This window comes from Micropterus salmoides, unplaced genomic scaffold (genome assembly GCF_014851395.1).
Source record: "Micropterus salmoides isolate LMB-PRFRI ecotype aquatic unplaced genomic scaffold, ASM1485139v1 Ms_hic_scaffold_9, whole genome shotgun sequence".
Taxonomy (NCBI): Eukaryota; Metazoa; Chordata; class Actinopteri; order Centrarchiformes; family Centrarchidae; genus Micropterus; species Micropterus salmoides.
Window position 1 is genome coordinate 29,550,994 of NW_024044681.1, and position 27,380 is coordinate 29,578,373.

Sequence of the window (27,380 nt, forward strand, 5' to 3'; positions counted from 1 at the left end):
TGAGCACATGTATTTTTAATGAGGGGTCATTAATTCTTTCTGAAAATTTCTAGACTGCAACCTCCTTGTACTAATTACCAATAATTTCAGTGTTAGGAATACAGTCGCTATGCAACTTCTAGAGAGTGGGGGATATAAGGAAGAAGGAAACTGTACTGCTGTTTAAAGTGCTTATTCATGTTTTTACGTGATGTATTACCCTGGTAGTTTGGTCAGATTGTGTTTAGTGTACTATTGAAAATCTTGCATCTTTGAACCAAGAGCTACTAAATGAACAGATATGAGTGACGGTCGCTGCAGAGGGTCTTGAGCATCTGAATATTTTCACCCCACACAGGAACCTAATACAACACTAAATATGAATTTTATCTTGCCTAATACGAGATCACTTGTTTGACCATTCATCACAAATTAAACAATTAAATGATTCTCAGTTGCACGACAAGGTGCCACCAGTAAACTCATGCTGATTTGGTTATACATATAAACAAAGCTTTAAGTGTGTTGGTTGTTCTGTTGACTTTTAAACACCTTTTTGATTTTTGTCACTTTCCCCACTCAAAAGGATCACAAATTGATGTGTTTAACAGCCACATGCTGTTTGGTATAAAAATGGTAATACAAGATCAAGCAGACACCTGCATATGATATAAATCAAAACTACAAACCAGTCAAGAGTAGGCGGGCTGAGCAGTGTGGCCTGCTATACTTGAGGTTTAAATTCATGTTTAGAAATAGCAGTAGCAATTTGACATTCATTTGACATCCATCACTTTCACCTGTTAAGCTATAAACATTTTTACATTGTTTTCTCAATTCACTTAGGAGCTGGTTGCCAGTCTTTGTCAGTAGCTTCACCATGACACCATCCCCTTTTCCCTCTTCTGTCATTTCTATAGGAGCCTTCTGCTTATACTGATATGGCTGCTGCAATTTGGAAGCCCAAATCACTGGACGTGGGCTTATGGATCTTCCTCCTGCTCCTCAACCTCCTTCCTGAAGCCAGGTACAAAAACATTCTGTATTTCACCTCGGAGTCTCCCTCTTCTTCTGTTTGCTATTTACCGTCTTCCTTTCATTCCCCCAACCCCGTCCCTCCTGTTGATGCCCTGGTGATGTGTTTTTGTATAATACCTGTATTAATCAGGCTCACCGCTGCAGTAGGCATTGTAATCTAACCAACACCATAAGAGGCAAATGTCCATCTATATTGTAAGCTGAGAAAAAAGCAAGGGAGGTTTTTCTTTGTTATTACACAGTGAGATGGTCTCAGCTGTGACTGTCAGTTTGGCAAATGAAATAACCAGACCTCTATAATGGTGTTGACAAAACAACTACAGGACTGCCTAGGGAAACCTTTAGCACTGACTGATCAAGGAAAGAATATTCCTAGTTTTTTCTCCTGCACCTTCACTATATAACTTTTGCACTCCGGGTCTTTCTGGACCACACTGAGTTTCACATTTTTGGACAAGGACTTTAAATAGAATCCATGCCACCTTGTCCTAAATTAGGCCCAAACATAAACATAATGTGAGCTTATCCTGTCATCTAAAATGTAGCTTGTGCTCTCCTCTGCCATGGTCTATATTTCACTGACTGGTAAATTAATTTGCATTGTCCAGCACACCACAGCTATGACTGTCCATTCACAGCATTTTCATTCCTGCATCCTGTGCACATTTTTCAGTTTGTGTAAAGAGTCAGCAAAATATATATATATGTTTTTTTTTGTTTTTTTAAAGCTCCAGGATGTCGAGGAGTCATTCTAATCACACTCCTTGTAATTTCAAAACGAAGAGATTGCACATGCAGGTTGCCATGTTAGCATTGTCGATAAGGTAGGATGTTATGGCAGGGAGACGCGGCAGAGTGTAAATCACTTTAAGATTGTGCATGCTAGGAAAGGCTCACCGAACCTGGAAGAAAGCAGGCTGGGGAAAGAAATCAGAACAGTGTGACAGGGATTAGCCCAGTTTGCTTTGTCATTGTGCCACCTGGCTCTCCTTGCTTATTAGGAGCACACAGCGCTTGTAATTACATATATTAAATAGAAATGTGTGGCCAGGAGAAGGTGCTGGCCAACCCTGGGAAGAGATCTTTTACAAGAATATGTGCTTTGGCCTAACTGTACCTTTCCCAATTCAAGGACATGCATAGTTCACCTGAACATCTTAGAGACACCCCTGCTGTTTGACACCCCTATACACATAACAGTAATCTTGATGATCATGGTTTGGGCTAGACCCCTTAGTTCCAATGAAGGAAAAACTCTATGCTATAGCACAAAGTGATATTTTAGCCACATAGTTTGATTCCCACTTTGTTGCAGCAGTTTGTGGAAGACCTTTTCCTGTTTGAACCAGACAACGCCCCCATGCACATAGCCCATAAAGAGATGTTTTTCTCAGTTTAACGTGGAAAAGTTGACAGCCCTGCACAGAGCACTGACTTCAACCCCATCAAACACCTTTAGGATGAATTGAAACGCTGACTCCGAGCCAGACCTTATCCCCCAACATCAGTCGCCAACCTGGGAGCAAATCCCTCCAGCCAGATTCCAGCATTTTGTGAGAAGGTTTCTGAAAGGGAGTGGAGGCTGTTGCAGCATAGTAATGCCCATGGTTTTGGATTGAGGTCTCCTACTCTCTCTTGGAGTCACTCAGTCAAATCTAAACACACAGACATGATATACATATTTTTTGATTCAGTGTGACATACACTTTCTGAGGATCTTCACTTAGAAATCATAGATGAAAAGATGATCCTTATAACTCCAGAACGAGCCTGAGAATAGTCATGTTTTTTTTAAGGTTTCTTCACTATCAAAGCAATCCAGTAATCCATTGAGTCATTGCAAAAGGGAACTTTAATAGCTATTTCAGCATATATTTATTGGTGCCAAATTGTTAACAAATACTCTACAGATGCAAAAAAAAAGACAGGGCTCACATTGTAGTCAAGCTGACTCAATTATGTCTGAGGGGGGCCTAAGCTGTCCGACTTTTTAAAACTCCTGATCTAGATACATTTAGGGCCGCCTTTACTATCTAAAGAGACACTTTGACTCCAGTTTGAAGGCACAAAAAATATTTTAGCCCTTTAAATGCAGGTACCACAGCCTATTAGTCTAAATCAGCTTATTAACATTACTAATAGGTCTAAATGACTATTCATTCATGTTTAACTACAAGGTGGCTGTATTGTCTATTTATGATTATTTGGTTACTTTGGCTTTGCATATCCAATGCAGTGTTTTGGTGCATTTAGGAAAGTATTACAGCAAATAAAAAAACTTGACACTTTCATTATTTTTATTAGGGGATGCTATTTACAACAACTGTAGTGGAAAAACATCATGAGCAAGTACTTAGAAATTGAGTAGCTATCATTAGCTTTGCAGGGCTACTTTGAGTCCTCCCTGTGTTTGTACAAATAAAATTTGCTGGCAGCCATACCAATGTAAAACCTGCTACTGCTGAATGACTGAAGCTAAGCAGGTTTGGCCAGTACCTGGATGGGAGACCTCCTGGGAAAACGAGTTACTGCTGGAAGAGGTGTTGGTGGACCAGTAGGTAATCTTAATAATAAAATCCCAATGCAGTGATGGGGACACCGTGCTGTAGGAGATGCCGTCCTTCGGATTAGACGTAAACTGAGGTCTTGACTCACTGTGGTCATTAAAAATCCCATGGGACTTGTTGCAAAGAGTAGAGGGTTCCCCGGTGTCAAGACAAAAATTCCCAACCTGGCTTTTACCATCTGGCCATCTAATCATCCCCCGTAGTAATTGGCTCTATGTTTCCCTCCCTCTTTGCCTCAAGCTGATGTGTGGTGAGCGTTCTGGCACTAAAATGGCTGCCGTGCATCACCCAAGTGGGTGGTACACATTGGTGGTGGTTGAGGTGAGTCCCCCCCCCACTTCACTGTGAAGCGCTTTGAGTTTCCAGATAAAGCGCTATATAAATGTAATGCATTATTATTATTATTATTAAAATGAATAGCCTAAATGCATGGCATTAAAACGAACTAATCAGATTAAACAGCTTTAAAATAGTGGAAGTAGAAAAACAGGCCAGTTTAAAACAGGTACATTTTGAATCCCCCCGCCACGTATTCGGGACCTGATAAGCACAAAACACAATATCTGCTCAAGGTCATTTAATTCAGAGAAAATCACAACTTGCTAAAAGAGATAATGTGTTAATGTGCAAAATAATAACCTAATAAAGCATTCTGTTCTCACCAGTTTAATGGTGCAGATCTTCTCGAAAGGGGTTTTAAGAATGTAAGACTGCAGGCAGATATTCTGACTTTATGTAGTTCATGCTTGAGAAAACTTGGTAGCACAAGTATGTTGATCCAACATTCTATGTTTCAAACGCAAGCTTGTCGAATTTGCTTTTTGTTTGTTTTTTCATTTATGGTTTTGAGCAAGAATAGCCTTCTATCGGGGAACATCTTCAAGCTTGGCTGTCAAGGCTTTTGAATTAGATACCCATATGACAGTGTTGGCATTGTCGGCCAGTTCCATTTCAAAGTCAGGTAGACTTACTCCTGTGAATGCAGACATGTTTAATAGGAATGGGTCATTATCTAGGGGTGTGACAGGGGATGGTAGTGTATTGTTTTCCCTTCTGAACATGCTATATCTTTCCCCAAATGCATTCTGATCTCATGTTGTAAATAATAACAGTTGATGTGATTGTGTTCTTCTCCGAACCCTGTCAGAGAGGGGAAGTGAGAAAGCGTGTCTCTCTGTACATCTCACCAACACTGTCAACCTGGGCTCAAATGCTAAAAACATCTTCCAACAACTGTTGGGCCACGCTCCCCTTTCCCTGGAGACTTTTGTTCAGTGTGTTGTGGTGACTTGAACCATGAAGTGCAACTCCAGCCAATTGTGATTGTGATCTTCCAGTTATGGATAGGTCTGCCCTTTGCTTTGGAGGAAGGTTTCACATGTTCCACAAAAGCAGCAAACACTTTCTCTGCTCTGCTTTCCGCAGCAGTTCCGAAACAGCTCTGACTTTCATCACCAGCCGGATACTTATCAGCAAATGCTGTGTGCTTCTGCAAATGTCTTTCAACTTTGAATATTTTGTTGTTCGCTGACTTCTCGCTGCATTTTTGGGGATTTTTAACTTTTAGCCATCTTAGGAGAATAGGCTACCCACTCAAGACACTGCTATTGAGTTTAGCAACAAGGTGCCAGGATGTAGCAGGATGATGCCCATATTAGCTGACAAAGTGTTAAAACATTTTTATTCGTTGTATAGGCCACATGTTTTTACAGTTGGATAATTTTAGGATGACTTTAGGCCTACAACAATGACCTCGGGAGCCGCGGGTTGTCGACCCCTGACTTAGGGTCAAGACCGTGAAGATATGCTGTACTTAAAATTCACAGTAAACGTTTAACCAGAGTAGATGAAAGGAAATTTTATTTGTCAAACATTTACTTTCAACACAAATTAGTGAATAGATAATATACTCAGTTATAAAAAGTTCAGGAAACCTAACCTTGGCGTTATTATGAAGCGTGAGAATTATAGGATCCAGTATTTAGGATGTTAAAAATAAAAATGTGGATGAAATTTTAGATTAAAGGAAGATGTTATGAGAGCAGTGGTTAATAATGGAAAAGTATTGACATATTCAGGGACAGAAAATTGTTATCACACTTTTTCCAGCAGGGCACGAGCAGTCAGTGCAATTCATTATGCATGGACCTAACAGCACATGACAAGGATCTTCAAGGATCTTCAAATGTTAATTTCTTTCTTTCTTTCTTTACTTGAGACATGATGTAGAGCACATATGCAAAGCCCCTGCACAGCAGTCTTTCCTTAATTCATCGCCTAATTTAGTGCGGGTTAGTTAAACTGAGTAAAATGTGTTTACCTTAGTTCATTTGAGGGAAGACATTACTAAAAGTCGCCTCTTGAGAAATCCAAATCTGGACCAAAAATGGAATTTCACGCAAAATTTGCATCTGAAAGTTAAAGTATTTATTAACTGTCCATCAAAGCTCAAGTTGCTGGAGTTTAGAAATAATCCTCAGAACATCAGGGCGCACATCCTCCCAGAATATCTGCGTATCAGCGGAGCTGTTTCTCTGAGAACTGCCACCTCCCTGATGCTCACTGATGTTATCGGCAGGCTCCAAATCGGCTTTACTACAGTTGAGGCAGGAGACTTTCCTAATGGATTAAGGTGTAACAGACAAATCCTCTATATAAGGGTCTGTCATTCTGCACATCACCAAATTTCCTCATTTCCCGCACACAGAAAGACGGGGATGATTAAGCTATTATTCCCAGGAATCCATGTATTACATATGAATGAGAAGGCAGTGTTTATTTCCATCCGGTCTTTCAATCCATCAGCTCGCCTCGCTTCTAGTCCCCCGCCCTCCCCTTCTACAGTTAACAAGTGTGGACACTTGGGCCGTCTTGTTGTCTGTTTTGTTTATAATCTATTGCCAAGCAGCTGGCTAAAGTGACACATAATCAATAGCTATAAGAACGAGAATGCTATATATACACTTTGCCTATGGATTGGCTCTGAGGTTGTCCAGCCTCCACTCGCTTTCTCACCCAATCTCTCATGAATTATTCACAGTGTGGCAGAGAGGGGCATCACTTTGAGATGTGACCTGGTCAACAGATAACATTCTGTTTCGGTAGTGTTGTCAAGGTTAATGTGTCACAGGTCTGGACAAGGGTAATGTATTCATGGCTGAGCCACTTTGCTGATTGAATGACCAGGCAAATAGTTTCTACTTGGAGTCAAAAGAAAGTCAAAAGGTTCACCGGATATAAGACACTAGTAATTTATAATCAGAAATAATCTGTGAATATTTGCCCCCTGCTTTAGTTTAATGACAACAGAACAACAATTATATGCAGCCATTTTTTTTTCATTTAATGAAATTATTTTTTCTTTTTGCATTTTCATTTTCCTGTTGAGGGTCACAGTGGACTCGAATCCTCTTTTCAATTGAGTCCATGGGCATAGAACAACAAGACTGGTCAAGTGTCCGTTGTTCATCAGTAGCACTGGAGAACTGCATGCACACACCCAATTTGTGCAAGTATAGCAGGTCAAAGTGGTACCAGAAACTAGCTCTGAGACATATAATGGATGCTTAAAATGGATGGCCAGGGTAATTAATTCAACCTTCACCTTAGATAAATGGGAAAAGTGGATCTGTCTTACTGTTCGTGTTTGCTCTGGTGGAGTGCAACCCTGTGGTACTATTAAGCATGTGAGTGAAATTCTCTCAACTGATGGGAATGATGGTCAAAACCTTGGAAATAAGACCTAGAGTCATTGAAAAAGGATTTAAGAAAAACAGCCTTTTTCTGTAAGTTTAGTCCCCTTTCCTTTTTTTCTGTGTTGTTAATTCTTTTGAAGTTTTTTTGATCTGTTTTGTAATGACAATAAGCTGCTGTCAAAGTTATAGTAATATAGTAATTAATAAGTGAAGTAACAGGCTTTAAAAAGCTTGATTTCCAACAGAACATGCAGACTAACTGCAAACAACTAGAGAGATAATGCTAGCAGAGTGTCCTGTGAAATCACCATCCTTCAAACATCCCAAATTCTTTAAAAATGTCAGTGACTTGTGCCCTAATTACTTTTGAGTTCAGTCAATTTTTTTTATTGATATAGTGAGCATCTGGCCAATGATCATTAAAGTAGCCAATTAGCGGACAACCCCAGCAGGCGTGAATCAAACTGAGGCTGGAATGGATTTCCCAGAAGGTGTCTGCACAGCTGAATACGGACCACTTGGTCCTGAAATATACACAAATGCTGAACTAATGTCTGATGCCTCTCAGAATGGACCCTCGGGACACGATCTGATGATACTGTTAGATTAAATTGTGTTTTTGTTATTGTTCTGACATAGCCCAGCTGTATCTGTTGCATGTTGTTTTTATGTTATTTATTCCAGGATTTTTTTCCTTGAGGAAATGGCTGTGACTCACTTACCATGGAGCATTGTCTATGAAACAGTCATTTCAGCACATCCATATCCATCCACCCCCAACTCCTTCTGAAGTTGAATCTGTGTTTGAGGTAACGCTATGGATAAACAGCCCATTCAATACAGATTAAAATCCTTACACCTAACTGTGCCTTTTAAAATGTTCCACACACTGAGTCAAAGTGTAGTGAACAAAGGGTTTGTAATGGCTTTTCATGGAAAGTGTAGGTGTGCAATTAAAAAAGGAAAATAAATAAACTGATTTATAGGGGCAATTGGGTTTTAAATAGGGTTATTTCATGGAGTTAAACATATAAACCATCTGTGCTGCTGATGGCAAATTAACACTCATTTGTGATTAGTTTTAGTTATTGAAACGTAACTAATTGCAGATCCCACACTCCTTTCTTGTTGTTGTAAACTCAAAGGAGGAGAGAAGTTTCTTCTGAAGCTGACTGCATGCACATGTTCTGCTGCTCAAGGCTACATCGCTTGTTTCATGGACTAAAAAAACAAACAAATTTAAGTCATAAAATGTAAAGACAGAAGCTGTACAGAACAAGAATGCAATATCACACCAGCTGTAATGCATTTTTTTCTCTCAAAAAGGGGTGGGTATGGGGTGGATGCCTATGGTTCCCCCAGCCTGTGCTTTTTGAAATTAAATGTTAGAGTCAAAACAGCCAGCTTTTTCTAGGAAACTATGCTAATCACACTATCTGTGCACTCAAATGAACTGCCACTAGTTAAGCTGATTATCATTGTATTTGCGATTGTTTATCAGCATATCCTTTTAATTTTCTGATTGTTTAATAGATCGTAGCAGTGGATCTTCTCACAGATAAACTGGTAGTAACTAATAATTACCCTTTGTTATTTCTGTTAATTTGTGTTATTGTAAATAGAGTTTATCCTTTCTACTCACAAATGTTCGGTTTGGGGCATATGATCCAAAGTATGAATGCAGCTCACTTGCAGCGGTTAAAGAGGGAAAAGTGGGAGAAAGTCTGGAAAAAGATGAACACAAAATTAGCAGAGGGGAAAAAGTAGGCTTCATGTAGCCTTGTGATAATACTAACTTTCATTCCAGGCTATGTGGTTTTGAAATAAACTGGAATTCTTAGTCCAAGTAGTTAGATGGCATCTGAGACTTACATTATGCTAACCATTCTGTCGTTGTAGAACTGGGTCTGGTTTTGAGAAATGTGTTTTTGGCAGATGGTCGGACTTAATGTACACATATATGCACTTTGTTATAACTGTGATAAAAACCTCTGTGCACGGACCTGTATCATTATTGAGATACAACATAATTTTGTTCACTTACAATAAAAAGAGAAAAAACATTTACTGTTCAACTTTTGTTTAAGGTATCTAGTAACCATAGAACTTGTTCACTGCATTTGATTGTGTACTGAAAATAACTTGGAGCATTATTAACAATGTTGCCTCCTTTCCAGTGCACTTACGCGTAACAGCAAAGCATTAACTGAAAGGCACAATACCACTATATGCGCCATCGCTCTTCTTTTTTTATCACTAATAGGTCCATTCTTCAGCACACCGGGAGAGTCTTAGAGGAAAAAGATAAATCTCAAGGTATTTATTTGTTCTCCTCCTCAACAGAGAGGACTGCACGAAAAATGATTGCACGATATCCTACAAAAGTCAAAAAAGAATTTGTTTCAATTGATTATATTATGCTTATCTTTATCCAAATACCATTTCATTTAAGTACGTTTCAATGTTCAATTTTCCAAACCTAAACTGTAAGGTTTTGCTGTTTTTTGTTTTGTTTGTTGTTTTACTGTTGAACCAGTGGCAGTAACATTCACTCATGGCATGTTATCATAATGGCAGAACACCACAGGGAAATATTTATAAACACTGGTTTGGGGACAGTTAGACTTGGCTCATCAACTGGGGACAAAAGATGATCCAGGAGACATAAAATCTGTGAGCTTGTGTCATTTTTGTTCTGATGTTGGGTGCAGTCCAGTAATTAGCTACGGGTGAGCACTTGTCTTTATAGATTACTTTTAAAAGGACTTACAACTGTATAAATTGGCAAGATAAAATGCTCTATTATAGGCTCAGAATATTTTCCTATCGTTTACTTTCCTTACTTTAGGCCAAGAGTGCTTATATAAACTCTTCAAGCGGTACAGTAGAACCTATTGCTCCAACCTACTCCTGAAGGATAGGAACCAGCAGTGGTGCTGTTAGATTGCACTGTGATAACACTTCCTTCACAGTTTTTGTTGTACCTGTAGCTCTACCACCTTCCTCTGAGGTGTCACAAGTGGAGGTGTAATGTGTGCCACAGTATCGTCATATACACAAGTGTCTTTCCAGAAGTGCAGTGATTACAGTGTTGCCTGGAAGCTTTTGACAGTGTCTCAAGTGTGAGGTAGTCAACAAACCGGTGTATCCCGGTTTACAGTCCATTGGGGGTTGAACGCTTTGAAGACGTTTAAAAAAGAAAAAGACTTGGAGGTTCAAGTTAGAAAGAAGCAAGTTTACCAGACTTCTGTAGCCTACTCCTCATCTCTGCTTAAGGCTAACGGCTCGAGACTACATTAGCTGCTACTAGCATAACACATCGGGATTTGCACTGTTATAAGAGTGCAATGCTAAAATTGGTTAAGTACCCTTTATAAAGAACCGTGTGTAGTGTTTTTGGCTATTTCTATTAGAGCTGAATCAATTGCCACAATATTAATTTGCAACTATTTTGATAACTGATTAATCATTTAAGCAAAAATGCCAAACACTCTAGAGTTCCAGCTTCTCTATTGTGAGTATCTGCAAAAAACATCTCTGCTTTTGGCCATGTAATATGTGATTGTGGGATTGACTGACACAGCCAATCATATTAAAACACCGTCCCACCCCGATCTGGGCCAATAATCATGCACAATGGACCAGTCGATCAAGGGACATGCCAATCAATTTTCAACTGAAGTTTATTGTCTCTATTTTAATATCATGTGGTTTATTGGCCCACTTGTCATGCAACCCACCGGGAAAACTCCCACTCTCAGTGACCAGTCCACCCTTGGTTCATATACAGGTAACACTCGGGGGTCACCAGCAAACCCCAGAAGTAGAATGAACCTTGACTTCTTGCCTCTGTCTCGCTCCCTGTCAGGGTGACTATCTGCTAGCCTTGAGCCTGTGTCTTCCTATCAGCCAGTTGTAAAGGTGTTTTCTTTGACACTAGTATGTTTACAGACTCACTGTCTCTGCTTAGAATGGAATGCAATACATGAGACCTCCAGATTTCAGCGTGATTTAGGTAATGGCATTTGAGTCTACCATCCAGCAGATTTGGCTGTTCGGGTTTAGGCCAGTAAAGAACTGAACCATAGCAAAGGGATAAATATTGTGCACCAATACGGATTCTTCAGATTAGGCTCAGTACTACATTGTGTCCACACTCTGTATGCGGTTGCCAGTCTCCCCAGCCAGGCTTCAATAAACAATGCTCTGTGGGACATCTTACGTTTTCTGAGACATTCTTCTGAAAAATAAGTTTGACCCAAGAAGTTTCAAAACAATTATTTCCTTAAAGGTTCAGTGTGTAATATTTAGGAGGATCCATTTACATAACTACGTTTTTAGTGTTGTATGAAGACCTTACAAAATGAACTGTTGTGTTTTTATTACCTTAGAATGTGCTACATACACCGCGGGTCCTCTTACATGGACGTCACCATGTTGGGCACTGCTACATTTCTACAGCAGGCCGAACAGAAAAACGGCACTACAGAGCGCGTTTCGTCACTACATTAAATACATACGTACGAAGAAGAACAAGTAATGTTAGTAGTAGTCGGCCATCATAGCTTCTCCTGCTCGCTTGGAAAGGAAGAGGGGAGCAGTGACTGATGGTGCATTCATGTGGGGTCAGAATAATCAGAATCTTTTTTTTCCTCCTTAAATCTTTATTGCAAAAAGAGAAAAAGTGTACATGGGACATAAAGTAGTACACAGAACTTTGATTCGGGCAAAATTACATATTGTATATACATATTTTTACAAACATGAATTGTAATATGGCTATAGCAGTTAGTTTGCTGTCCATGTAGAGTGAACTTGATCTTGATCTTTGGGAGTTGTTTATATGCTCTGATAATCCAACACATCTTTGTTGTAGCGCCCATGTTGATTCCAAATTCTGACTTAGGAGCACATGAACACACATTGAAGTCAGAAGAACGACTTCACAACCCGGGAAATTGGACCATCAGAAGAGCATGTGAATGCACCGTGAGCCGCTGGTTGCAATCCGCAACCCTCACCACTAGATGCCACTAAAACTTACACACTGTACCTTTGAGTTTTATAGATTAAAAGATTCAACGAGAAAATAACCTGCAGGTGACTTGATAATGATTTCTATACTGTACATTCCCATCAAGTGCTAATCACTTTCTCCCACCAAATATCATGTAATCTTATCACAAAATTGCACATTTCCAGCAAATATCACGGATCACATTTTTTATACTCAAAAAAAGAGCCCATTATGTTAAATACATTCCCTAACTTGGTCTGAGTACTGTAGTTGTGTGGCTATGTACATGGAAGTTCATCTGAATGTCCTTAATGTTGCAGCATGGTCGGCATGCTGAACGGACTACTGTGACTGACACAGGTTACTGGGGATAGGCTTTTACTGCAGAGGCTATTCTGGCAACAACTCACAATGAATGAAGCATTGAAAAATGGAATGTAAATAGTAAATTGTTTACTATGAAAGGCTAAATTTTTACCCTCCAATTTATAAAGCCACTTCCTTACATTATTCTAATACACACCTTACCTGTGAGTAATATGCACAAGTTCAATAGAATGAGTAACATTTAGTTCTTCCACTTGGTTGGAAATACAGTCATTTTCTGGTGGTGTCAGCAAAAAAAAAAAAAAAGAGGAGAAATCGAGCTGAAAGGAGCATAGCGATCAGAGATTGAGAGAGGATATGTTTCACTGAGATGGGAAACAATGAAAGGATAACACTGCTGTCAAAGATGCGAGAAATGAGAGAGAGGAGCTCCAATATTTTCAGCCCCCTGTTTCACAGAACACCCAACACTATGACTTACCCTGCCCAGCCAGATGGGGATGTTGGCTGTAAAACCTGTGAGACACTGTTGTACGTGTCATTTACCTGTGGCTCCAAGATCACTAAATCAAGGGAATTTAGGCAATATGAAAAGAAATATAGGCACACTCCCAGGTTGGGAATTGCACGGAGTGTAGTATGGCCTGTGTAGCCAGGATTTATGTGTAGGCCTGTTACAATAAACTCCGCACGGCCCGATTGGATTCTGTTTGTTCCCCTTCCTCAAGCAATAATACTGCTGTGTTCCTTGGAAAATGTAATGAGATTTTGAATTAAAAAATGGGGAATGTCAGCCTCAAGATCATCACTTCCTGAGTTGTTTTTAGCTTTTAGCTTTCCTGTGGATTTATAGGATATTATTTACCCTATGAACTGGTCTTCTGGCCCTGTCCTCTTCCATGAAAAATAACCACATCTTTTAAAGAGTCAGGTGTTGCAGCACTGCATAGTATGGCGTGCTATGGAGCACGCTTGCAGTTATAAATGATCTCTTCGTTGGTGCTGATGCATGTGATTTAGGCGCTTTTTGTAATCCCTGTAGATATCAGTGCTGCATGTGACACCGAGAGTCGTGGCTTTCTTCTAAAAATGCCTGGGAAAGTAGGTTGGTGTCACAAAGTTGATATCAAACGTTTCAGATCATATCTTTTATGTTAGATAATTTCCTGCTGCTGTAGGGAGGGTATTGTCCTATTCAATATATTTCTTTGTGGTGTTACATTTCCAAATACAATATCAGTTTCCTCCTGCAAAATGTATGTCCTTAATCATGATTTTTAAAATAGATTTTTCTCTTGAAGTGAAATGTTAAATTAATTAATTACAGTAACACCTTGATGTGGATCTCCACATTGAGCCTGGACTGCATTTTTTATAACTGATTAAGTTGAAATTATTGTTTATAATGTTAGGATGGGAATACTGAACTTAGCTGACCTAGCTCTCATTATTTTTGAAATAACATTTCTCAACTTTTTCTTTTTATATGTAGTCTAAGCTTTTCAGATGATGGGTCAGCCTTCGTTTTGCAGCCTGAACAGACAATGGAAAGCCATTTCCATGCCCTCTCTCTGGCCTTGGTTGTCATGGCAGTGAATTAAAGCTAGTTAAAGATCAAGGACAACAAGACAGGCGAAAACTGTTAAAATCCAAGATCAAGTAAGGCAGAGGCTTTTACAGCGATGGACTGGGGAATTGAGACTGTGTGTGGGAGGAGCACACAGGATGGATGCATATTGAATGGAAAGAGGAGCACAGTGGACCAGTGCTGTTTCACTGTAGACAAGAATATGCACCAAATGATACATTTAACAGCTTGCAGTTTGAGTTGATTTGTCATAATAGAATTCTAAATATGTGTGATTTCTCAGTGGATGACAGAAGTGTCATATACACACACTGTAAACACATATTTCTTCTATGCAGAGCCTGCAGAGAAACTGCAAAGTGCTACAAGAATTTATTGAGCCAACTTCCACAGACAGTCACAGATAGCCTTTTTTCTCAACGCCATCAAGTACAGGGCATAGAACAGCAGTGTTGGGCGATTTGTTGGTAGTACCAGCTGGAAATTAGCATTTTCCAATTGATTTTATTTTCCTCCTCTTCAGTGCTTAGAAGTGCGCCGGTGAACACCAATGGGCAACAGTGTTTATAAACTGCAGCTCGGAAATGATAACCGCATTGCGCATGAACACGTGTTCATATGTGTGTGCGCACAAAATGAAACTCGTGCTTTCCAGCAGCAACTTCTTCTGTGAAACCAGTCCAGACAATACACGGGCATGATGACACTACTCATGGACGCACATCATTTTAAAACGAGGCAATGATTGTCTAGTCTCTCACTCAAAGTTTAGTTACAGCGGATGTGGATTAGCTGGGCATACTGGGCAATATGGATGCACATCTGTCGGTAAATAATAAAGAATTCAGTCAAACTATAGTATAATTAGTATTTTTTGCTGTGCTTAAGTTTTTAAGTAGAGGAGGTGTTCATCAGCCAGTACAAGCACAGTTGAGTTAATATTCGCTTTTCCTATTCTGTAAATGTTTGTTTATACCACATTTTGTTCTGTAGGTCTACTTATTCTTAGACCGACAGATGGAGCAAACTGTTTTAAAGCACGGTATGAGGTAGGGTTGGGCTGATCGTCAATCGGCGATGGCTGACAGACATCACAACTTTGAATCAACACGAATATGGCAGAGATACTGCTAGATATTCAGTACTTCACATTAGAACTTCATACCACTCTGTTTCAACACATTAGTTTCTAACATATATCAAATAACTCCATTTGCAGCAATTCACTACCACACCCGAGCACGCCTCCGTGAGCATTTCCTTTCCTGCGGCAGAAGCATAAGCCCCGCATGCGCAAGCCACTCCGCTCTGCGCTGATCTCCGGTATATTTATAAATTCTGCACGTGTTGCGTGTCCAAATTGCACGGAATGCGACTGCACTCCCTTGGGTCCGCAGCAGCACACACGCCACGGGTGAAATCGATTGGATGGTTCTTGAAATACAGACAGACAGACAGATACGCATCCACAATGATTCCTGCCTTTATTAGAGTGATAATTTAAATGGACACCTCCCTGGTTAAATAAATGTATGCTGTGAACAGTAATATCTCCTATTTATCTTTTATTCACTGTAGACATTTAGAATGTAATAGTCCCACTTCAAGCACTGCTCCTCTTGTTCCACTGTGTGAAAACATTGCGCTTGTTAAACACAATCTCTAACTTCTGGCCTAAAAACAGAGATCAATGGGCCAAGGAGGTCCCAAATTGGCCTCCACCTCTTGCTTTAACTGGAAGTGTTAAACAGATGGTGGGTAGGAAGTGCTGGCCAGTGCTGTCATTATTGCTGAACAACTATTGAAAACCTTTTCCCAAGTTGAAATAGTTTCAGCAGTCCTCTGCTCTGAACAAGAAAGTCAATGCAAATCTCTTGGTACTGTGAAGTTTGTTCCTTTAAGTCAATACAATGGGTAAAAGTAGTCAGAGCAGGAATGTTCCCAGTGGACACGCAACCTATCTTGGCATCTACTGCAAACACACATATACAAAGTGTGTTTAGTGGAGGTGGTTTGGGCATTTGCTAAAAATGTCCCCCACGGCCCGTGCCTTAAGAAGCGTGCCAAACATGGCCAACTGGGAAAAGGCCCAGGGGCAGACCCAGAACATGCTGGACGGACTCCAGCCCAGCTGGCAGGGGAGCGCCTGAGGATCCCACAGGACGAGCTGGAGGAAATTACTGGGGAGGGAGGGATGGATGGATGGATGGATGGATGGGTAGGTGGACATTGCACAGGTACTGCTCTACAATGGATAATGGATGTAGAAATCTTTGAAATGTGTTATTTAACAAGAAGAAGAGTCCCACTGTTATGCGAGTCTGCACTTGCATACAGCAGTACTTTCAGCTAAATGCTATGATCAACACGCTAACATGCTCACAGTGACAATACAAACATGCTGATGCTAAGCAGGTCTAATGTTTACCATGATCACCATCTTAGTTTACCATGTTAGCATGCTAACATCTGCTAATTAGCACTGAACACAGCTGTGGTTGATGGGAATGTTATTAAGTTTGCAAGTATTTCATCGTAAACCAAAGTATTGGACAAATGAGTTACTTTGAACTGAAGGCAAGTTAAGGGATCATCAAAGTGATTACATGGCAATCCATCCAGTAGTTAAAATATTTCAGTCTGGACCAAAGCAGTAGACATACTGACATTGCTAGCATGGCTAAAAATAAATATTTGTTAAATAAATCACAGCCTTCTGAAGTTAAGATATGTCAAAACCACTCTAGTAGTTTATCTAAATTTTAAAATTCTTAGGAGAGCTCCTCTCAAAAACCTGAACCAAAGTGGATGAAAGAATATGAGACATTTTGAACAAACATAGTAGATGTGGCAGTTGTCCCTGGAGTCAGCCAAAGCTACTGTATGTTAGCAGCTATTCCCATTTAGTTTCTCTTCTGTGCATATTATCTGCTCAAAACAGGATAGTGGAAGACAGGAAAAAGAGGCAAACAAAGAACAATCTGTCATATTGTAAAGGCTTTGAATGATACATAGCATCCATTGGTAAGAGACAATATGCTGCATAATGCGCTGCTTCATAACATTATCAATATATTATTGGTAGTCTTGGAGAGAATGTGAGTGGGAGGACCTGGTGAGGAAGATTAGTTATGTTGTAAAGGTTAACTCATGCATGAATTCAAGCTCGGAATTTACTATTTATTAATCAAGAATGTGCTAATTAGACACCCCCTCCCCAACGCCTGTGGGATTAAAATGACAGGAAGATGGAATTAAATATTTGTTGCCACACATATAATAAATAAACCAGTGCCCCCATAACTACAGTCAAGAAAAGTCATCAGCTTCAAATATATCTTCTCCACAAAGCTCCGAGCAGCCTCACTAATCCCCTCCATTCGATTCCGGTCGCCCCCGGTGCTCAACAGCAAGACAGTTCGGTGAGTGCGTCGTCTGTGCACTTTAAGTGGTGGATGGATAGCGGGATACTCATCAGTTATCTGTGGCTCACACATCACTCCAGAGGGGGTGACGCACCTTAGAGAGAGACGAGGTAGTTGGGTGAGGATGCCGGGGCATTTCCTGGTGTGCCTACTTTGAATTCCAGATGCAGAAGCCGCAGCAGCCAAGTGTTTGTCGGGATGGGAGTGAATCAGGAGGCAGTTTGTTTCTTCCCTCTCTCACGTTGTTTTATCAGATTTTAACAATAGTCACCTTTCCAAGCTACATTTAAAAAAGTACTCCACTGATTTAGCATTGCTCTTCTATAACATTGTCAGACTAACATCAGACAGCTTTAAAACAAAATCGAAGCAGCAGAATCGTTTTCATTCCTCACATTCTTACTTGTCAAAACCTGGTGCCTACTAGGGCTCCTCGATTATGGCAAAAATCATAATCCCGATAATTTTAGTCATAATTGAATCACAATTATTGACACAATTACTGATAGACTTTATTGAACTTTTACATTTTTTATTTTTTTTAATGATTATGCATTATCTCTAATAGCTCATGAAATAAGTAACATCTTAGACAGGATGAGAGCAGGACAGTTTCCCCCCCAGGTTGAGGACTTGTAATGAATGCAACGGTGGTGTTCTGTCGGGACATGCAGTCAGTGACTTAAGCTAACGGTGAGAAAAGCATAAATCTGGTAATACAGACAGGGATCTGAATATTTTACAAGAACGGACCAGGTAAAGCAAGGCTTAACACACGTGGTTTAGAATAATTAGTAATAATATGTAAATTGTTAAGCTATGAGTAGAGGAAAAGTCTAATTTATGCAGTATAAAATGCCGTAGGCTTAAGCTAATAATGATGACCAGCAAGTTGTAACCAGGTCATCTCCACTCAAGCTGAAGTAAACATGCAAGAGCGTGGATGAGTTGGGGATTTTAGGGAAGGGCGGGGGGACACTGTTCTGACGGAAAGAGTGCGCTGTTATTTATAACACAAGACAAATCCAGTGTCATTGCGAAACAGCGTGCGGCACAATAATAGTTTTATTTCGATTAACTTGTTAAAATTGCCGAAATTGTGATTAAAATTCCATTAATTGCACAGCCCCAGCACAGACATTACCCAGAATGCAACTTGAAAGATTCAAGCATGTTATGCTAGTAGCAGCTAAAATAGTTTCAAGCTGCAAGTCTCAAGCAGAGGTGCGGAGTGGGCTGCAGAGGTCTGGTAGGCTCACTTCTTTCTAACCACCAGATTTTTTCATTTGCAAACTTTCAACTGATGCTCAAGTGACATCATTTTGCAGATTTCGCTAAGCTCCCTCTGGAGCTACAATTTGCCACATATGAAGTAGTACTACCTAAGACCTGTAAACAGACTGATGTATAAAATCAGTGGAGTTCCCCCTTTAAGAAACACAGCCTCTTTTTTAAACTTAATCATGTCATTTTGTAGTTTCAACGATTAAAACACATGCTTTTAGGGGGCTACATTGGTCGGGGCGAGTTGCTTCAGATTTAAGTAAAACGTGAAACGAAATCCAGGGAGTTCAACAGATCCCTGATTTTTAAGGCTTAACACAGTGGCAATTATTTTATCATTTGTCGTGATGTAAACCGTAGAAATACGGCGTTCACGTTACATTACAAAGTAGTCCACCAAGAATGTGTGCTTGCATGTGCCTCGCCAACACAGCGCCTTCCCAGATTATGTTGTGTTGCAGCAGAATTTGAGCCAGGTTCAAATTTTTCTGCACAACCCTGTGTTGTTTCTACGTCCTGGTAAAAGTCCAACCAATAAAGTCAACAGATTTTCAACATTTCTGACCTTTATGACCATTCTATCAAAGAAAATTACCTAAGCTGATTATATGCTTAAGATTGATCCCTCACTGTCTAATATGCCGCTCCACCATCCTCCTTTAAATGGAATGTCTCACATTAAGGAAGTTTTACCATTCCATGGGACTTTCAGGTCAGCTGTGCAGGTGACAGTAAGAGTACATGAACCAGCTTAACCACAGTATTTCACTCTGGTCTTAATTGGTCACATTTTCATCTGGCCTCTCTTTGTGCCCCTTCAGAGCTCTTTTCTTGAGCTGATAATGAAAAGTGTGTCCCATTGTGTGTACAGAGAGGATTTAATCAAACTGCTTCATACATTCAACACCCAGGAGCTGTACGAAAAAATAACTGACCTCATGAACCATGTCAAATCAGTCACTGATTGAAAAACAGTTTTGCACACTTGAACTGTAACTTGTACAGTTACTCCTCCTCACTGAAGCCTAGTTGCCTTCAGTCTATCAGCTCATGCTGCACCTTCATCCCATACTGCCAACTGGACAGCTCACATTCCTGCTCACTTTCGTCCCAGCTTCCCCCACTCACGCTATACCTCCTGGCTGGCAGCAGGCACCCGTGTGCCCTGAGAGACCACCGCTACATCTCTTCCCCGGCCAAGCCCGCAATCCTTCACCTGTCAGACTGGTTCAGTGCCCTAACCTTGGATCAGGTCCAGTCCACTCACTTAGTACATGCCCATTCCACTAACTCAGACTGCTTGGCCCACTCACACATTTGTTCCCACAAGTCTATACCCACCATAGACAACACTACCTCCGCAGCAGAAACTGGCCACTGCAACATCCATGAAGAATTAATACCAGTGAGATGAAAGTATGGAAAGAGGTATTTATCGAATGCATTTGTATCTAAGTACAGTGGTTTTTGGACCTTGTGAGCACTGATAAATGGTGCATATTTGCACATGAGTTTAATATTTTACAATCTCTAAGAGATTTTCTGTCTCTCATCTTTGAAAGAGAAGCGACAGTCTTCTTATATTTCAGCTGAAGAATGTTGCAAATCCACTGCACAAATGGGACTGAGCAATAATTAATTAAAGAGATGACTTCTTCAGAACATATCCAATTAAGAAAGTTTATTTTTACAGGGTGATATTTCAATGCAGAGTGTCTCTTCTTCTGAGGGAATAAACTCCCAGTTAAGTTAAGTCTGTTTGCACACAAAGTATAAAGTTGTTAAATTGTCCATATGCTTCAGGATATATAATATGCTAGACTTATTATTTTGTTTATTTCATCTTATGAATCCACCAGGAAATCTGACTATGAAGCTGTTGTGTTTAATGTGCTGCTACTTTATACTGTTACCACAAATATGATTCTAACTAAATTATGCCTTTAAAGCTTTTTGTGTAGTAATAATGATGACTCAAATGTTTCATATCAGACTGCTCAATATAACTTTTAGAGTTTTCCTTTTAGAGTTGAGGATTAAAACATGTAGGCCTATGCCAACAAAAATCCATCTTTGTTTGTCTTCCAGTCAAACCTGCCTCAGGTTAATATTGTACACTATTCGCTGCTTCATTAAGTCCGAGGTGTCATTGGATGTGGCAGTGATTTTCTTGTCACAAACAGAGAAGCGTGAGTTGTCAATTTTGGTACTGTAAAATGTCAGACTTTTCTGCCACAGTGTGTACTTGCTGCAAATAAACCAAAATATAAAAAGGTGTGGAGAAGTCTGCTGTTTCCTGCCTGGAGCAACTAGTGACAATGTGCCAAACAGCGGGCACTTTCCGAAGGTGTGGTACAGTTGTGTAGCAAAGAAAAGTATCAACAATTAGTCTACTCTACAGACTGTAGCAGAGTGTGAATGTTTTGATATATTTGTGTACTAATATTGCTGACATTATTTGGTCAGTGTGAAGGGTCAGTTCCAGTCTGTCAAACAGATCCGTCAGCTGGATGATGCGGCTGAGCAAGAGATCACCTAAAGTAAACTTTGTTAATTTCACAAGTTAAATAAATATGACACTGAGCAGCTAAAAATCTTTCTTTTCAAAATCAGTGTGTAATCAGGCAAACATGTTAAAATTGCTACTGTAGCAAACGTCATGCCGCCCCAGACTTAACTGTAATGACTTGCAGTAACTGTATGTCCACATACATTTAGTCTGGGGCGGTTTGTTGGGGATGAGCCAAACTCCATTCAACAAAAAAACTTTAATGCCATATACAGTGTCTCCGTAAGCGTAAGTATTCGTAATGAGCCAGCATGCATAATACCAGGACCCTGGAACTGGCACATCTGAATGGAATGCAGCTATTGTATTATTAACGTTATTAGCTACAGCTGTGCTTAACAATGTGAAACTGTTATTTCATATTCTTAGAGTGTGAAAACAGCAATAAAAGAATCATAAACGTGGTAGAACAAAACTTAACAGTAAATTTCACCTTCCTATATATCTTTTTACCACATGTGTAATGTTGTAGTGAATCATTTCTAACAGTTTATTTGCAGTTATTTTTTTTTTTTTTCTATCAGATGTGTTTTGGGACCTTTTTACTGACAGTTTTCCAGGCTCGCCTCACATTGCACTGGCTAATATGTATCAGTCATCCTATGATCAAATACTCACAATTCACTTTTAGGCATCAATTGTCAACTTCACAGCGACCACAGAGAATAATACAATCAGACTGCAGCGCAGTTATTAAAAATTAATATTATTTATATGCTAAACCCATGAACATTATAAATATTCTCTAAATGCATCACAACAGTGGTAGCCTTTAACATTGTAGATGTTTAGGTGTTCTTTACATCATCAGTGTTTACACCGACAGTACCTTTATCTTTCCTGCTACTTATGCAACTTGTTCTGCTGCAGGCAAAGTTTAGACATTCAACAACATTCAGCCATGTCAATTATTAAAGTAGAGTTTTCCTATTCAAATGTTATTTCTTTATGTGTGAATTGTTCAGGAAAATAATGACTGTTCTGTCATTCTTTCTTTTCCTATTAGATATCTATACTCTTGTATTGAGAGTATGAATAATGAAGGAGATGCAAGTCAAACAAGCGGCTGGCATGATTATAAAACCTGTGTGTTTTAACAAAATGATGTCAAATTCAGAGGAATTGGCCCATTTCTTTGTTCCCATCAGGGAATTTAAAAGGCTGGCTGATACTGGGGAGGGGGGAGACAAAGAGAGAGAGAGAGAGGGGTGTGTTTCAGTAAAGCATACAGATGCTACACACCACACAAGTACTTTGTTTTTCTGAAGTGGATATTTTAGTGTGAAGCAGACATTGTTAGAATGGTTTCTCAGGGACTAAAGGTTTCTCATTAATTTTTGAGTTTCTACTGGTGCTGTCAGAGAGGCCACAGAGGCTTTTTGTTTGATATATGATTCATGTTAAGTGAGATATTGCCTATTGCAGTTAAACACGTTCCGGCCATTTCTAAAGCCTTGTGTGTTTGGTGTTTTCGGAGTGCCAGAGCTGCCTGAAACATGCACGCCTGTCACTGTTTGAAAGGGTGCATAAATGAAAAGCCAGAAATGTATATTTCTTTCAAATATTTGAGTACACTGTTACAGTCATATTTTAACATATTTTTGGCAGACCTTAATTATACAGTTAGATACCTATTTGACAACCAGAATATATCAAACTGTGCCCCGCTCAATGAGGTGCAAATCGTGAGCTTCGTGTTAAAAGGCTCAGTCTCAGTGGAGTGCACTTGGGGGTTACTGAGCCTCAAATATCTGACATCATCAGGCTAATCATTAGTAATGTCTTCTTAAAGTTGTAATTCTTAAGATTTTAATCCTGGTTGATTTCGCAACGCCTGTGATTACCATGGTGACCAAGTGTTTAATACTACAGCAAACGCTCCTATGAGCAGCTGCTTTGTCAGAAATGGAACAGAAAAGCAACTGGTGTATCTGTTTATAGTGATTTAATAACACACCCGCAGGACACAGTAAAGTTGGTAACCTTCCTGAAGGGTTGCAGATGTGCAGCCTGTCATCTGCAACTCTTTCAGCTCGTTCACCTCCCTTCTTCCATTACGCCATGCAATAAAATGCCAAGAATCACTGTTGTCTTGTTTTGTAGACTAATTTTTTATAAACAACCTTTTCCTTGTATAAACATTTCCTGAGGCTGTGTCACAATAAAAGCCACTCTGTGTTTCACCAATTAAAAACTTTTAATGTCAAGCAGCAGCAGGAAGTAAAAACTTAATACAATTATTAATCCTTCAGTATTCCTGGCCATCTCAACTGAGGATCCTCACAACAACAAAATGTAATCAGTACAACTGGGGCAGAAGAATAACCTGGTGGTTACTGGAGAGGTATTAATGCTACATTCAAAATTTTATAGTTCAATAAAGTAAAAACATACCTTTTTCTTTCCTTTTGGGGGCTTCATAAATGTTGATGTCCTGGTTTATCATACTAAACACTGTTGGAACAAGAGGGAGCCGTGATGCTTAATTTTTAATTTTTTCCCACATATGCCCCAGAAATAGCTAGTGGAAGTCATTCGCCCACATGCCTCACAATTATGATGCCTTTAAGCAGTGACCTTCACCCAGTTAGTGTTTTAATGGATGGGGCTGAAGGTCAGACTGACTCTTATGTTGAGTTGTTATCACAGGAGAGATTAGGCTACAGAAAGCAGTTTGTAAAACGCCTAGCAAAGACAGACTTGCTGAGTGCAGGCTTCCTTTTAAGCAACATTGAAGAAAAATGATGGTTACTAAATTCCTCAAAGCTCCGTTCTTGACAAGCAGCACAATGCTGTCTGTGACAGTGCATCAGGACATGGAGTGGTTGTTGATGGGCGTTACTTGGATACTATAGCTCAGCTCCTCAGGGGATTTAAGTTTCATTAAACAGTTGATGAGTTAATGAGATGGTACTCATTAACTCATCAGTGTTTCACCTATATTATATATTGGCCTTTTCAACCCACCACAATATTGTTCTGCAGGGGAGTGTGAGCCATGTAAATTAATTTAAACCAGTGGCTGATAGCATATGATGAATTCTTTAACAAAACACTGCAGAGTATTTTCTTCTCAGGAAAGAATTAATTACCATAAATTCACTGTTGTTTTGTAAATATGGAGTTTCCAGCCTATAAAGATGAATCAAACAAAACAAACACAACCAGAAGTTATTATTCAAATATTGATTGAGGCCCGAGGCTGATCACTGACTGGTATTTTGACTGTGAGGGAAATATTAAAACAAGCAGGTGCAACTAGACCTAATTAACAGGATCAGGTCACACTTATAGTACTTTATCATGCTGAATATATTCTATATCAGTATTTATTTAAATATCCTTATAGAATTAATTTTTGATCATGGTCAAAATGTAAAAAAAAAAATAATAATTCTCATCATACTGAAAAATGGTATCTGTAATGTTTTAATTAATAATTCATTAATACATCCATTTGTGTGGTGGAGAATGTACATACATTTCAACGTGTATGTTTTGTGTATGTTTTACTGTAAGAATATAGATTGACTTTGCAATAGCTGATAACAGCAGGCTTTCACACCACTGTACACTGAGAGCATGCCAGTCTCAGTGGAACAATGTCTCAAAAGTTTTTTTATTACATTTTATATGTTTTCCATCTTTTGACTCCACCTTTGTCTCTCCATTTCTTCCTGCAGGGCAGTTGTTGGACACAGAGAGCCGTTGCCCGATGATAGTAAAGACAATATCACCATTTTCACCCGTATCCTAGACAGGCTGCTGGATGGATATGACAACAGGCTACGTCCTGGGCTGGGAGGTAAGGTATATGTTACATAAATCACAGACACCTACAGAAAAAAGCCTTATAGACTGCTCAGTGAGGCTGTTGTAGCTCTTGAAAAAAAGTGCATGCATGCTTATACATGCTGCTGTAAACAATATAAAACACATAGAATATTAAATGTTTAATGCACATGTCTACCCTGTATAATCTGTACTGTTCTTTCGTCAGGTTAGAAAAATAAAAGGACTGACTTGTTTATGCAATCAGCAGCTAATTATCTGGATGGACTGGTTTATGTACAAACAGTATTATTATATTGTTATTGAAATAAAATAAAATCTTGTTGCTGTAATAATAATTCCAACTCTATACTGTAGTAGTCTTTGCCGAATAGTTTTTCTACCATTGGTAGCTTTTGGACCTCATGGATCAAAAGAAAAAAAAAAAAAATCACTCACCCGCACTCTGTAAACCTATCTACTGAGGTATGGTCTTATGATACAGACAGCACATCGACACCAGGATCACTGTTCGCAGAAAATCTGCTTTCCCTTGGGTGGATGTCTTTGTTCAGTCATGCCCAAATAAGCACATATGTCAGTGGGAATCCCTCTAATTGATGCCATTTCATCCAAATATTTGCCCCCCAAGGACAACAAACTGCATAACAGCAAGCCCACATGCTCAAGCAGGCTTTGCCATTTCTCAGCCAGCCAGCTGGAATGGTCATTTCTGCTCTACTGCTTGCTGCTGAAGCCACGAGCGTGGCTACAAGGCTGGATGACCTGAACTCCATGACAGCAACCAGAGAGAAGAACCAGGCATGAGACGTTAATGTCATATTCTGCCTTCGTATGGAGGTTCACATCTCCAAGGGCAAGGAGATGGTGAGGCCAGCACCACTGCGGGCAACAGTCATGATGTTTTCCTTCTTTTGTAGTGCAGTGAGTGAATGTAAACACGTGTCTCGTACGTGAAACATAGGGTTTTCCACCAAGCCCCAAGAGGCTATACATGCCAGTGGAAACACAAGAGAACCCACAAACAAGAACATAATCATAATATTTGGGATGTTCTCACTGAGCCACAAGCACTGGTACAATTATTATTATAAATCATCTTTTTTCTATATATTTTATAGCATGTTGACTTTTTAAGACATCAGGGTATTGCAGAACACATATTGTTATCTATCTTACTGCAAATACTTTCCAGGTGATCTGCAATGTAGAGTATAACTAACGGAGAATCTACGACGCAAGCAATACTAGTTCTAGTGCAGATGTAGATGACGTTACATATGCTATTCCCTGGAATAGCAGGACTGCATAGGATAGCCGTCATTTTATGTTGCAGAAGGATCTACATTCATCTTATTATTCAAAATAAATTGTGAAAAGATTTTGGTTAAAGATCTGCAGATTTTATTTCTTTAAGACTAAGTAAGTTTTAGTTATTTGTATAGCACCTTTCAATTTTATTGTGAAAGTGCTTCACAATAAAATGTAACACAACAAAGTAAAATACAATGCATTAGAAAATTTAAAAACAAATGGAAAACATAGAATAAAAACCTTTTCTCTAACTAAAACCCTGCTTGAATAGCTTCAGTTGCTTTTTAAAATAAATCAACAATTCATGGGAGTATGAAGCTGTATCAACTCAGAGATGTAGGGAGGAACTTGACCGTGCAGGGCTCTAAAAGTAAGGACCAGGATTTTAAACTGAATTCTATACTGGACTGGTAACCAGTGAAGTGCTGCTAAAACGGGTGTGATGTGCGCTCTTTTGTTAATGTGAGTTAAAAGCCTTACAGCAGAGTTCTGAACAGCCTGGAGACGGTAAAGCTCCTTCTTGCTCAAACATGTAAAAAGACTGTTACAGTAATCTAAACGAGAGGAAATAAAAGCATGAATGATCATCTCCAACTCACCCTTTGACACAAGTGTTCTTAATTTGGAAATATTCCTTAGTTGGAAGAAACTGTTTCTGACAAATTGTTTAGTGTGGTACTCCAAGGACATTGTTGAATCAAAAACAACACCTAAGCTCCTGAGGCTCGGCTGGACAGACAAGCCTAAGTCACCAATATGCTGTTTAATCAGAGGGATTCTACTTT

General features: G+C 39.5%; 1 protein-coding gene across 2 annotated transcripts in view; it reads left to right on the plus strand.

Annotated features, from left to right (window-relative positions):
• The window catches only part of LOC119896098 (gamma-aminobutyric acid receptor subunit alpha-3-like), a 102,123-nt gene that overhangs the window by 33,527 nt on the left and 41,216 nt on the right, over window positions 1-27,380 (plus strand). For both annotated transcript variants that reach the window (XM_038709575.1, XM_038709576.1), the window contains exons 2-3: window positions 900-1,006; window positions 25,173-25,294. In XM_038709575.1, coding sequence (XP_038565503.1) covers window positions 921-1,006; window positions 25,173-25,294 — 208 coding nt within the window. In that variant the 5' untranslated portion in view covers window positions 900-920. The remainder of the gene's footprint in view (window positions 1-899; window positions 1,007-25,172; window positions 25,295-27,380) is intronic.